The sequence below is a fragment of the Macaca fascicularis genome, chromosome 2 (genome assembly GCF_037993035.2).
Source record: "Macaca fascicularis isolate 582-1 chromosome 2, T2T-MFA8v1.1".
Lineage (NCBI taxonomy): Eukaryota > Metazoa > Chordata > Mammalia > Primates > Cercopithecidae > Macaca > Macaca fascicularis.
The window spans coordinates 171,949,825-171,964,411 of NC_088376.1; the positions used below are offsets into that span (position 1 = coordinate 171,949,825).

The 14,587-nt window shown below is 34.5% G+C and overlaps 1 protein-coding gene across 5 annotated transcripts in view; it reads right to left on the reverse strand.

Annotated features, from left to right (window-relative positions):
* The window catches only part of NECTIN3 (nectin cell adhesion molecule 3), a 123,367-nt gene that overhangs the window by 78,097 nt on the left and 30,683 nt on the right, over nucleotides 1–14,587 (reverse strand). For all 5 annotated transcript variants that reach the window (XM_005548201.5, XM_005548202.5, XM_005548203.5 and 2 more), the window contains exons 2-3: nucleotides 9,029–9,370; nucleotides 2,501–2,797 (exon numbers count right to left, since the gene is read on the reverse strand). In XM_005548201.5, coding sequence (XP_005548258.1) covers nucleotides 2,501–2,797; nucleotides 9,029–9,370 — 639 coding nt within the window. The remainder of the gene's footprint in view (nucleotides 1–2,500; nucleotides 2,798–9,028; nucleotides 9,371–14,587) is intronic.

Sequence of the window (14,587 nt, forward strand, 5' to 3'; positions counted from 1 at the left end):
ACTCGGGAGGCTGAGGCAGGAGAATGGTGTGAACCTGGGAGGCAGAGCTTGCAGTGAGCCAAGTTCGCACCACTGCACTACACTGTTTTAGGTATTTGGTATACACACAGACTTTATATACATACAATTTATATTCTAATAGTAATAGGGAAGATGACATTTAAAAATACTTAACTAAAACTCCTTATGAGGGCCAGGAAGAAAAAGAATAGGATGCTAAGAGAGAATATAAAAAGAAAGGCCTAATTTAGGTTGGGGATGGGGTTGGAGGTGATAAAAGGCTTCCCCAAGGAAGTGTTAAATTATGTATGATGCAGAGACTCTCTAGCTTTCTGTGAGCTACATAGAAAACTAAGTTAGCAGCATATGATCTGATGAGAAGCTAGAGAGAGACCAGATCAGTATTTACCTCTGCCAGGGAAGACTGTTCTACTGGAAAGCAAAGTTTACAGAAGAGTTGTAAAAAATTGAACTTTTAATAAGGTACAATTATCTTAGAAATTTAAAAAAAGAAACAGCAAAGATTAACAAATATTTTGTAACTTAAAAGTGGTACTAAAAAATGTTGCTGAAAGAACAGTCCAGATATCTGTGAGTTTAAGTTTACAGAAGAGTTGTAAAAAATTGAACTTTTAATAAGGTACAATTATCTTAGAAATTTAAAAAAAGAAACAGCAAAGATTAACAAATATTTTGTAACTTAAAAGTGGTACTAAAAAATGTTGCTGAAAGAACAGTCCAGATATCTGTGAGTTTAGGCATTAAAGTATCCCAAAAGGATACCTCTAAATATTGAGGCATAAATTTGTCATATAAGACAATATTTAAGTTTGTTTACATGTCCTATAGGTCTCCAATTTACAAAAGGAAAAATGTCATGACTATTCTAAGAACATTTTAGGAGTAAGCCAATAAATCAAAACCATATTATACATTAGAAGAAATATTTTATATATCTAAGATTTCATTCAAGCAAACAAAAAACTACAAATTGAAAACATCAGTCATTATTAGACACTGGAAAGGTAAACATATGCATATGCAAAATACATTAACTTCCAATTGGGATGTGAATTTTATGAGACAAGGAAAAAAGTTAAGACTCTGTAAAAGCAAGGTAGGAAAAGGAAAAAGAAAAATTTTAACAGAATTCTCCAGAGAATTAGGAAAAGAAGGTATTAGCATTTAAGAATGCAATGGCAGTAACAGTTTTTGAACGATAGCTTTTCAAGTTAACCCTATAAAGGCTGAAAAAGATCCTGGGAATTAGCTTTAAAAACCATTACACCAAGTGTAATGAATATGTGTAACTTAAAACTCCATGCATGTCATATCAAAAAGCAAGTAAGTAGCAACAACAAAAAATAGAATTTCCTCAAAAACACCTAAATTTATAATTTGTACATGGATAGAAGTAAAAGCAGAACCTAAATACTTTTCCTAATGTTGTCTCTAATCTGCCTAATTTTCATTATCTTTGCTATAAACTATCTACAGCCATCACCTTTTCTACTACTTGAAATTTTTAAATTGTATACAAATCACAAAGAATGTATTAAAAACTAAGAAACTTTATTCAAAGGGAAAAGTAGATACAAAAGAATATATAAACACATACACAGGAAAGTATACCTTAACAAAAATACACAAGTAACAAGTGGCTCAGCTTTGAACCTGTATCTACAATGGTTATTATCCAATGATGTATTTAAAATATTGTTTTTTAACCTAAGAAAATTCTTATAACATGATCAATGAGACAAGATTAGAAATAATATTGAAAAATACAGATTTTCAAACTAATTAATATGCATATAGGGAAATCAAAGAAAACAAGGCCAGGTGTGGTGGCTCACGCCTGTAATCCCAGCACTCTGGGAGACCGAGGCGGGAGGATCACAAGGTCAGGAGATGGAGACCACCCTGGCCAACATGGTGAAACCCCATCTGTACTAAAAATACAAAAATTAGCTGGGCATGGTGGTGCACGGTTGTAATCCCAGCTACTTGGGAGGCTGAGGCAGGAGAATCACTTAACCCGGGAGGCAGAAGTTGCAGTGAGCAGAGATCATGCCACTGCACTCCAGCCTGTCGGCAGAGCAAGACTCCATCTCAAAAACAACAACAAGAAAATAGATGGGGGGCATCAGTGAAACTGAGTAACAGCTCAGTTAATTAGAATGCAGAAATTGTTTGTCCTTCAGCATTGTACATTTTGAGGTACAAGTTGCCATAACTCCCTAAGTTGAGCCTAATTTTAAGATCTTAAAAGGAAATGGTTACATTATAATTTTAAGTTGGAGAGCAACTTTAAAGTCATCTGTTCATCTTTACAAAAGTGATTAAAAATGTTTTGGTTAAATGAAATTTCCATGAAAACATAAACAAAATTAAAAGAAAAACAAAAATAAACAAGGACAAGCTATTAAATAGTCAAACTAAAAATAGTTTGATAAACATGCTGACAAATATTAAAAAAGCAAATGTTACATTTACTTACACTGTATGTCTAATATGAAAGAGTATCGGATGTCCTTTTCCAAGGCTGGATGTTTTACAACGCAAGTAATTCGCCTTCCTCTAGCGAATCTGGTTGGAAATAGCTTGTACTGGCTGATAATCGTTGCCGTTTCATTTGGAAAAGAAGTTGTAGTGGATTCCATTTCACCAAGATCACCTTCCCAGTCAATATGTGCAACGGGTTTTCCAGTGGCTGCGATACAAATGGCTGCTACTGTTTCATTTCCTCCATCAATTAAAGAATCTGGCCCTTTTATCAGGCTCACAGTGGGTTCAACTGTTTAAATATTTTTTTAAAAATGAGTTACATTCAAACAAGAATATGTTTATATCTTTGCAAGTCACATCTAAACATATTTCACAAGCTTAAGGACAAATGCATATAAAATCTACACACATTTTTTAGGTAATGCCATCGTCAATCACATTCTTGGAAAAACTAAAGATCATAAGCCAGGACAAATGAGACCAAGAATTCATACCACCACTACAAAGATGGCTCTACCTGATAAAGATATATATTCCTTTAGGGAACGATGAATTCTTTCCAACTTAATATATACAAAAAATTTCTGTGAACTAGATCACAATTCCCTTTATGAGATTAAAGGTATTATTTCTCTGCAAGATAAGTTTTATACATATATAAAATATATATATATATAGCTTCATTTTGCAGCAAAAAAATTTTAAAGCAAACTTTTAAAAATAAGTTATGATTTTGACTTACTGTTAAAATGTTATGAAAAAAAAAAGTTCCTCTGAACATACGCTTTGGAGATGAAATGTTTTTCTTGGCCCAATAAGTGACTCAATAATTTCATTTAAAACACTGCCTTTTGAACTTTCAACCTTTAACTCCTCATATATCCAAAAGAACCAACTAGGGTTGCTGAATGTGTTCAATTACTTTTATTTACAACATACACTTCAAGGTCATCCTAACATGTACCATCACTAATAGTTAAGTTTATTGGAATGGACATACCACCTATCTTCTTCCAATACAAGAAAGTTCCTCAGCAGGGTAAAGTAACAATGTTAGAACCTCTCAATCTACTCGACCCCCAATATCTCTTATCTTTTCACATTTTCCAGCAATTGTTATGTGCTTCTGTGTAAATTCCTCAGTACTGACTTCATAAATTTTGTGTCCAGTCTTTAGTTTATTGTGTGCATTGAGTTTTTATTTCAATGATTTTTTTTTTCATTTCCAGGATTTCAAGTTGGTTCTTTCAATACCATCTGTTCTTGATGGTACTGAAAGAACCAAATTTTGTTTCACATTTTACTTTGAAAGCTATTTTTACTTCACATTTTACTCTCATGGATATGATTATTTTCCTTATGTAGTTCCTTTCATAAGATGCATTATTGTAAAATAACAAATGAAAAAGTACATGCAACACATGCAATGAACAATTTTATAGCAAACATCCACATAACCACCACACATCTTAACAAACATTATTACTGGAACCTCATAAGTCCCTCATATTCCTCTACTACATCTTAAAACCCTGCCTGCCTCAATGTGAAACTATTATATTGACTTTGGAGATCAACTGTTTATTTTTCATTATAGTTCTACAACCAACTCATGCAAATCTAAACAACACAGTTTAGCCTGTTTCTGAACTTTTTAAGAATGGAATTAGACCACATGTATTTTTGTACTTTTTCTTTGACTCAACTTCGTGTTCTGGAGATTCATTCATATTGGAACATTTAGCTTTAGCTTATTGTTTTGGAATTCATTTTTTTACTTTTTTATTTTTAGATCATTTGGATTTATATACAATTGTATATATTATTAGTTTTAATTGCTTTATAGTTTATTAATGGACAATGGAGTTCCTGTTTCATCTGAACAATTTTACAAGAAACATTTCCATTCATGTATCTTAGCATATTTGTGCACAAGTATATCCTCAGAATTGCTACTACTTATTTTCAACTTGACCAGATAATTTCAAAAACCTTTCCAAAGTACCAATCTCCTCCCAGTCTTAGCGCTCCTGCTGGTCCACATACTCACCAGTTGATACTGTCACCCAGCTGATATTGTCACAGACTTCTCAATGTTTGCAATCTGATAGGTATGTAATGGTATGCCACTGAGATTTTATGTTTAATATCTCAGATTATGAATGAGGTTGAAGATCTTTTCATATGTTTATGAGTCATTTGGAATCTTTTCTTCTGCAAAATGACTATTATAGTCAGCTGTCTATTTTTTTCTTACTGGTGAGTAAAAGTTCTACATAGATCTGGGAAAACAGTCATTTGTGATCATACGTGGTGCAAATACTACATTCCTTAAATTTGGTTCTGCTACTACCTCCATTGAAACTCTAATGTCATCAAAGACCCCTAATCTAAAACTCAACACTTTTATGTCTAGTCTCTTTAACTTTGTCAAATTTGATACTTCAGCACAGCTCTTCCCAATCAGTTGAAAATTAAATCCTAATGTGTTAAAGTATTTGTTGTAAGTAATGAAGTAATTCCTAAGTTATGCATTCAGAATGATACTAGCTACGTGCTGTCCTTAGGAGAAACTAAAAAATAGTCAAAACATTTTCTGTAGGGCTTACTTCTTACTGTGGAAATGGTTGCTAGAGTAACATTTCCTTAAAAACTTTCCTATCTTTTCTTCATATGATATTACTCTGCCTGAGTTCTTCTCATAACTCTCTCTGAGAACTCTTATTTTTTCTAACCTCTTCCTTTAAATAAATAATCAGTCCTGGGCCTGCAATTACTTTTGTATCTCACTTAAAAACTTTTATCTGATAAAGACTACTACCCAGATGATTCTGAACTTTCCTCAATTTTAATACAAGGCTTGACGCCTCAGCTTCTAACTACCTACACCTGGTTATTTCCACCTATAGCTCCTCAAACTCAAACCTAACACCAAAATCATTTTATCCTCCCAATCACCAGCACCTGTTTTTCATTCATATGTGCCCATTTAACTAGCGGTAACATAATTTAATCACAAACTTTCAAAATTTATTACTGTTCAAACTTTCCTTACTTCTTATATCCAATCAGATACAAAATTCTGCTAATTATTCCTCTGTAACAGTTCTTTTCTTCATTCATGTGGCAGAAATTACAAAATTAATTGCAAGTCTTCATGGCCTCATAGCTGAGACATTATGATTTAAGGACCTCTTCATTTCAATTGATCAAAAACACCAGACCCATCTTCCTAATCACAACTGTCATCACACTGCTCTCTAAATCAGGTCAGTCGTGAGTTAGGCATTCCTCTACGTGATGTGATCAAAGCAGTGTTTCTCAAACTTCACTGTGTATATAAGTCACTGGGGAATCTTGCTAAAATGCAGACTATCATTCAATAAGCCTAAGACGGATCTGAAATTCTATATTTTTAACAAGTTCTCAAGTGATGCCAATGCTGCTGGTCCATGAACTACATTTTAAATAGCAAGGGTCTGAGAATAGAAGACAAGTGAGAGGCAGCACAACTATTGAATACAAAGTATGAATTTCCAATAATATAGAGCTCAAATTCCCTGTTCTAGCATTCAAGTTACTTTAACGTGGTCCTACTCTATAATTCTAAAATTTAATTCTTATACTCTATGTAAATCCTTTGAACAACGAATAAATTACTTATTCAGTGTTCCACTAACACAGGGCTCTCAACAGGGGGTGATTCCCCACTAACTCCTGCTCCCCTCTTAAAGACACTTGGGAGTGTCTGGAGACATTATGAGTTTAACAACGAGGAATGCTATTGGTATTTACTGGCATAGTGTTTAGAGGCCACAGATGCTGTCTACAACGAATGTACAGCTCACTACAACAAAGAATTCTGGCCCCAAATTTCAACAACACTGGGGTTAAGAAAAATTTCCCTTAATGTATACTGGTCCCTTAGTATTCTGCAGTGGGGTGAGGGTCGGTTCCAGCATCCCTGAGTATAAACAAATCCATGCATACTTAAGTCCTGCAGTTAGCCCTACGAAACCCATGTACAGAAAGTCGGCCCTTCATATATGCAGGTTTCACATCCCACAAATACTCTATTTTCTACTTGCAGTTAGTTGAAAAAACATCCATGTATAAAGGGACCCACACAGCTCTAACCCATGATGTTCAAGGGTGAACTGCATATTGTTTTGTTTTCCCTGCCTTGGTTCACATACTATCACAATCCTAGAATACCATTTTCATATTCTTTCATTTTTGCCTACCCAAAACCTACTCACCACTGACTGACTCAACTACCTCTCCTAAGAAATACTTCTTGACTACCAAGTTCACTAATCCATTCCTATATCCTACTCAAATAACACTGTATGACTGCTATATACTGGAAACTCTTATTGCTTTTAGGGACATAAAATTAAATTTGTAAATGCACAGTTACTCTCCAACACTTGTTTATAGTGCAGAAAACATTTGTAATAGTGTGGTAACTGCTACAATAAAGATATGTTCAACATAACAACGACAGCCAAAAAAGCATCAGATTTGGAGAAAGGGGTCAAGAATGGCTACTAAAAGGATGTGATTTGATGAATAATAGTTACATGGAAGAAAGAAAGGCCAGAAAAAAAGGCAATCCAGGCAGAAAGAGAAACACCCATAAAAACGTAGGTCAAAAGAACTGCAAATAGTTTATGATGATGATAAGACTTGGGTTTTTGAAAAAACAGCAGCAAGGAGTAGAACAAATGAAGCAAGAGAAGTAGGTGTGGGCAAAATAATGACTAATCTTGTAACAAACAGCCTGGATTTTAAGCCAGTAAGTACTGTATTAATTTAGAGGGAACTACTACAATTTAAAGCAAAATGAAAAGTGATTTTATCCCCATGAGCTTGCTCTTTTCACATGCAAGGTCCTTTTTTTTCTTTTTTCTTTTTGAGAGAGTCTCATTCTGTTGCCCAGGCTGGAGTGCAGTGTTGTAATCTTGGCTCACTGCAACTTCTGCCTCCCGGGTACAGGTGATTCTCAAGACCCAGCCATCCGACTAGCTGGGATTACAGGCATGCACTACCATGCCTGGCTAATTTTTGTATTTTTAGTAGAGATGGGGTTTTGCCATGTTGGCCAGGCTGGTCTTGTACTCCTGACCTCAGGTGATTCACCTGCCTCTGCCTCCCAAAGTACTGGGATTACAGGAGTGAGCCATACAGTACTTTATGTTACCTTTTTTACTGACGTCCTGCACGTGAGTTTTCGGATATTCATGCCTTGCCTTCCAATCAGAAAATTTCTCAAAAATATAAATCTCTTAAATGTAAGTTATATGTCCCCACAGCTCTTAGGGCAGTGTCTTAAATATATTAAGCCTCAAATATCTAATTTTATATTAAAATATCTCTCAACATGAAAAAATATATAATAAATTTGGACAAAATTGCTGTCCTGTATTTCGGAGACACTAATATTATGTCCTTAAACATTGGAGCTATTAACTTGTTTGGTTCTCCGGGAAGCAGACACTGTGATGTGAGAAGTATAAAAGGTTTATCAGGGAGTGACAACTGGGAGAAAAGAGAGAAGGAAGATTCAATTGAGTAAATGGAGCTACCAGTACCCTGACAAAGTCTCCATTCAGGCCAATGGGCATATTCCATTAAAGGAGTCCCACTTTGGGTAAAAATCTTCACACTACTATCTTGTTCAATCACTAGCCCCAAGAAGCGCTTACCCTTGGCTACCACTGCCTCACTCAGTCACTGGTCTGAGGTCACTCACAAAAAGAATAGCCCTGAAAACTGAAGTAATCTTAAAGGACCTAACAGCTGGAAGCTGTCAGCTACCCACACTACTAGTAGCTGTCTGAATAAGAATCTAAGCAGCAGATCTTCATGTGAGCAGCTACCAGTTGCTATTGCTCCTCAATTTTCATTTCTATCATTTCAAAAGTACTTATCAGCATTTCCAAATTGGTTTACATTTCACTGCAAGTAGCTTAAGGTTAATGAGCTTTTTCAACATTTTACCATAAACTTTAACAGGTATCATAGGAAATAGTGGAATATCACTATTATGAGTGAAGGCACAATATTCAGATAGTTATGAAAACCTAAAATAGCAGGAATAAAATTTGATATGAAAAATTAAAACATGAGGTTTCAATGGCTCCTAGATGCAAAACTCAATTTTTTAAAAATGAAAAAACTTAAGATGGTAATTTAATTAAAGGCGGAAAATTTGAGGGGAGATAATGAAAATAAAGATGTTACAGAAACTCAGAACTTAGATTATAATTAAAACTCATCACTATCTTTCATAGACACTAGCTAAAACTATGCAGCATTACATAGATAAGTAGGTATATACAGACAAGATTTTATTTAAAGGAAACCTAGAATCATAAATTTTAAGGATCTTGAAAAATCATATTTGAATTATTTTACTTTAAAGTTAAATCAAATTTCAACCATTTTAATTTCTTTAAAATATTTTTATTATAATCTTCACCAGTATCACCAAAATACATAATTCAAGCATACCTACCTAACACAGTTACGGTTGTAGAGGACTGGGCATTTCCAAGCGGGAATGTAACAGCTTTGCAGATGTATTTTCCAGAATCAGAGAATCCTATGTTATGCAGGGTAATTGTTGCATCATTAAGTGAGTAATTTTTAAACAAGACTCTTCCCTGATATTCTCCTTGAACAGAGAATCCATATTGGGGATGGTGAACTGCAACAGTCTGTGAACTTTTGCCATGTATCTTCTCCCATGAAATCTGCGTTATGGTTTCATTTACTTCAATTAAACACTTTAGTGAAACATTCTTTCCCCATACTGCTGTGACATGTGGCTCCACAATAATTGGTCCAGCTAAGGCACCTATGGCGGGAAAAAAAACTATTACAATTCTTAAAATAGAAAAAAGCTGTCAACACTCTCCTCCCTTCCTGACCCCCTCTGTAACTATCTCTAGCTGCACACACACACACACACACACACACACACGTGCACACACACACACATGCACTCACATGCACCACACACAAAACTTACAACAAAAAGAAATGAACCAGGTGTTTTCTGGGCTTGATATGAGATTCAAATGTGACTATCAAATAAACTAACAATATGCCAATATGTGTTGCGTGAAAAAAAGCACTAGATGAGGACCAAGTTGACTTCGAAGCATGATCCTTCCCCAGTTAAGCCTTCACATGAGTTCCCAGCGCTGGCTGACACTTTGACTGCAGCCTTGAGAGAGAGACTCAGGTAGAAGATTCAGTTACGTCATGCCTCGATTCCTGGCACACAGAAACTGACAGATAATACATGGATATTGTTTTAAAGCCACTATGTTTTTGGGTAAATTTTTTACACGGCAATAGATAACTTATGCATGTAGGATCTCCCAAACCAAATAAAAGACTGAAGTATCTTTTTTGGAGGATCCCTATATCAAGTATCTCTACCGAAAAGTCATTAAAGACAGATCAATTGCCAGAAAATATTAATGAAGAAATGTTTATATAAATGTAAAATAATTTTGTTTTTTCCATTTCAGGGTTAAGAAAAAAAATTTCACAAGCAAAAGTTAAAATGACATCAAACTTCTTCCATATAATACGTATTTCCTTCCCAAAAGCAATAGAGCAAAACTTATAATGTTTTGAGGGAAATAAAACTAACATTCATGACTACTATAGTCAAGCAAGATGCTGCTCATTGACAAGTATATTAGAATATGTATAACAAGTCCTTGGAGGTCTACCACTCACATATGTGCCCTAACAAAATAAAAGAACAAATACACAAACCAAGAAGTAAACCAAAATAAGCACTCAAAAATGGAAATTGTATAAACAATACGTTTACAAGTTACATCTAATTAATATTTTTAAATGAATACTGAAATGCAGAAGGGTACCACTAGATAATCAAGAAAAATGCATTTAAACATGTTCAAACACATCCAAATGTTAAAAAAAAAAAAAAACTTCATGCAATATTATTTCCATGAATCTTTTTTAGAGGAAAAAACAAAAACAAAAAAGTAAATTAGAAGGCAAATTTTATCACCTAAGAGATGACTGAGGATATTACAAAAAGGGACTGACATTGACACTGACTACACTTAACAGCTACACATTTAAAAGTTTCAGTTTTTTAACCATTGCTTCAAAAAAGTATCAGGCCCTGAAAATTTACTATCATGTTCTATAATGCTAGAGTACAGATAATTACTAAGCTTTTAAAATTAATCCAAGATACATGAAATGTGAAAGTATTCTAATGTATTTTAGCAACCTATCACAAGCTTGGTATTTTACAAACAAATAAAAAAGTTGTCTCATGAATATTAATAAAAAATGTCATTTATTATGAAATAATAGCTCAGTATTTAAGAAAACTACACAGCCGAGTAGGACTATTCTAAGAACAAAAGGACATTTTTAGACTACTCATCACATTAAAAGCTCACACGACTCTCTTATTTGATATTACAAAGGTATTTAATAAAACATTTACTATCTGATTTAAAAAGAAAATCTAACTAAGAAAAGGACTCTGAAGTAGATTCTTTTCAAATCAGTGGCCATTATCAGCACTAAAGAGAAAGAGGCATGGCTATTAAAAAAAGATCAAGACAAGATGGTGCACTATCATTACCATTGTTCAACTGAGACTGGAAATTCAATCCAGTGTAATAAGAAAAAGGAAACGATAAATATTAGGAAGGAACAGAAAGAATTATTATTTGAAAAATCTATTACCTGAAAAATCCAAGAAGATGAAATGAAATGAAAGGCTACTAGAACCAATAATGTGGTTGTTTATAAACATATGCAAAATATATATGAACTATATAATCAGTATGTTATGAAGGGTGACATCTTTACACATTTATTGCAGAAAAGGGTTTAATTTGTAAACATTAATATTTAAAACACTCATGAATAAAACTGTAAAAAACTTATAAACCTGACTTGAAAAAATAGCAGCTATGCCATATTCCTAGGTAGGAAAACTTATTTACATGTCAATTCTCCCCATATTAATACACAAATGCAATACAATTATAGTGAAAACCCTGATAAAAATTTTTTAAAAAACAGGGTAGAAATAACTGCCAAAAATATTTTAAAACACTAACAGACTACTGAAGAGGGAAAATATTAAAGTAAAAATAATAAAAATTTGGTATTAGTAACATAAAATAATTGAAAGTACACAAACAGACCTATATATAATAGGACGTGGTATATAACAAAGCTAATATTTTGAGTGGGGAAATATATTAGTCAAGAAATGCCGAAAGAGCATGAGCAAAATACTTGAAAAATACAGACCCCTCTTCTATACTAAACACTGAAAGAAAAAAAAAACCCTAGATGGACTGAAGACCTAAAAGTAAAAAATTATTGCCTGTACATATGTCTGCAGATAAAACTTTCTGTGTATTTTGTCAAATAATTACCCTAATTACCCTAGAAAGGTAAACTTAACATTACTGAGGACTAAAGAAAGAATTTCTAGTTTTTATCCCCTTCAGATGGAGGTAAAATAACAAGAATTAAAAAATGGAGTAAGAGAAGTTTTGTGGAGTGAATGTTTGTGTCCTCCCTAAAATTCATTCTGAAGCTCTGACCTCAATGGTAGTATTTGGTAGGCCTCTGCCTGATAATCAGGTTTACATAAAGTCATACAGGTGGGGCTCCCCATGATGGGATTGGTGTCCTTAAAACAAAGAAAGGAGAGCTCACTCTCTCACTTTTTCTAGGCCACATGAGGAAACAGTGAGAAAGTGATTGTCTACAATCCAGGAAGAAGATCCTCATCAAGAACTGGATCTGCTGGCACATGGATCTTGGACTTCCCAACCTCCCCAGCTGTGAGAAATAAATGCTGTTTAAGCTGCCCAGTTTATGGTATTTTGTTACAGCAGCCTGCAATGGTTTGGATGTTTTGTCCCCTCCAAATTTCATGTTGAAATGTGACCTCCCATATTGAAGATGGACCTAATGAGAGGTCACAGGAGTGGAGCCCTCATTAATAGCTTGGTGCTGTCCCTGTGGTGATGAGTTTCCACTCTCTGCGTTCACAGGAGAGGAGATCTGGCTGTTTAAAAGAGGCTGGCACTTCCCGCTTTCTTTTGCCTTATGTAACATGTTCGCTCCCCTTCACCTTCTCCCATGATTCTAAGCTTCCTGAGGCCCTCACCAGAAACAGATGCCAGCACCATGTTTCCTATGCAGCCTGAAGAATGGTGAGCCAAAATAAGCCTGTTTCCTTTAAAATTACCAGTATCAGGTATTCCTTTATAGCAACACAAATGGACTATAATACACACCCCAAGTTGACTAAGACAGGTAGTATGTCTTAGTTATGTTTTAATTAGCCAGAGTTCTGTTGTTGCAAATAAAAGAATCTAATACATTTCCATTCCTGGATGAAATCCAAATGTTAAAAACCACTTCTGAATAAGATTTTCCCCCATGGAATCTTAAAACTGTGGAGAAACAGATTTTCTGTTGTGGTTCTTAAACCAAAGTCCAAATTAGAAAGCCTCACTACTAAGACACTACCAATCTTTAAGCCTACTAATACTTCCTTCCCTCTACTTTCCCACATGAAACTGAGTTTAACTGGAGAGCAGAAAGGTCCTGGAGAAATGTAAACGTTTATTATTAAGGAGCTAAATTATTTAAAGTAAGTTCATCACTACTGGTAATGTAAGTCTAGAATATAAAGAGGCAAAGGAATAGCAAAGAATTGAATCTTACATATCTAGCAAGACTCCAACCTTGTCATAAGGTGGTCCTAGCTACTGCACACTCCAGACATGAAGGAAAACCATAATAAAATAGGATACTCTGTTTCTACTCTGTCTTCCTGATTTAAAAGTTTAGTTTTGCATCATTAGCTAATTAATTAAATTGAACTTCTTATTTCAGAGAAAGAGACAGACAGCATTTATTCCCCTATCTGTAGCTCCACAAAAACACTACAACCATGAAAACACAACTCTTTGAAGTCTTCATGTGTCTGTGAACAGTCATTCAGTCAGTATTTACAGAGTGCCTGGGAGATACAAAACATTTGTAAATACACACATTCAAGATGTTTGCGACAGAAAAGAAAATGTAATGACGTATATAACTGCTATGGGTTATTAAAAAAATGGGTTATAAAAAAAATGAAGTGAGATCCACATTACAGATCACACTAAAAGTGTTTGAAATGAAAGTACGAATAAAATGGCAACCATTCCCTTTCTTTCTTCCCTGACTCTCAGAAATGAACCAAGAAGTAACAGAAACCATCACAAACTTTTGAAACTACACTTTTTAAAACTCTGATGCTATCTTTTACCACATTTCACTTCTCAATCTACAGTAATAGCATGCATACTGGACATTTCAATTCCCAGGATCTTTCAAATGTTAAGATCTACATAATGGGTAGGTATATGCAAATATGCTATAAATGAAACATTTATTTTAGTCTGTGTCCAACTACACACCACCTTTGAAAATCTCTTAAGATATGAATCCTTTCAGAGTCCTCAAAATTTAGAATAATTTAGAGGCAACTAATAAAATATACATTAACAAACTAGCAATGTGATAGCATATAGTTGTCCTCAAACATTTCAACATCTTCAACAAAACATATTTTGGAAGAATAAAATTTACCACCAGCACATTCAGTAATTAACCTGATTTGTTTTAAACTGATAGGTAAGTCATGTGAACTCTGTAAATAAAACAAAAACGTTTTTCAATAAACTCTCCAAACAATACTCAAACAGAAATAACCATGTAAGAATAAAGCCAAGTGAATTAAATAACATACTCTTGTTTTTTTTTTTTTTTTGGAGACGGAGTCTCGCTCTGTCGCCCAGGCTGGAGTGCAGTGGCCGGATCTCAGCTCACTGCAAGCTCCGCCTCCCGGGTCTACGCCATTCTCCTGCCTCAGCCTCCCGAGTAGCTGGGACTACAGGCGCCCGCCACCTCGCCCGGCTAGTTTTTTGTATTTTTTAGTAGAGACGGGGTTTCACTGTGTTAGCCAGGATGGTCTCGATCTCCTGACCTCGTG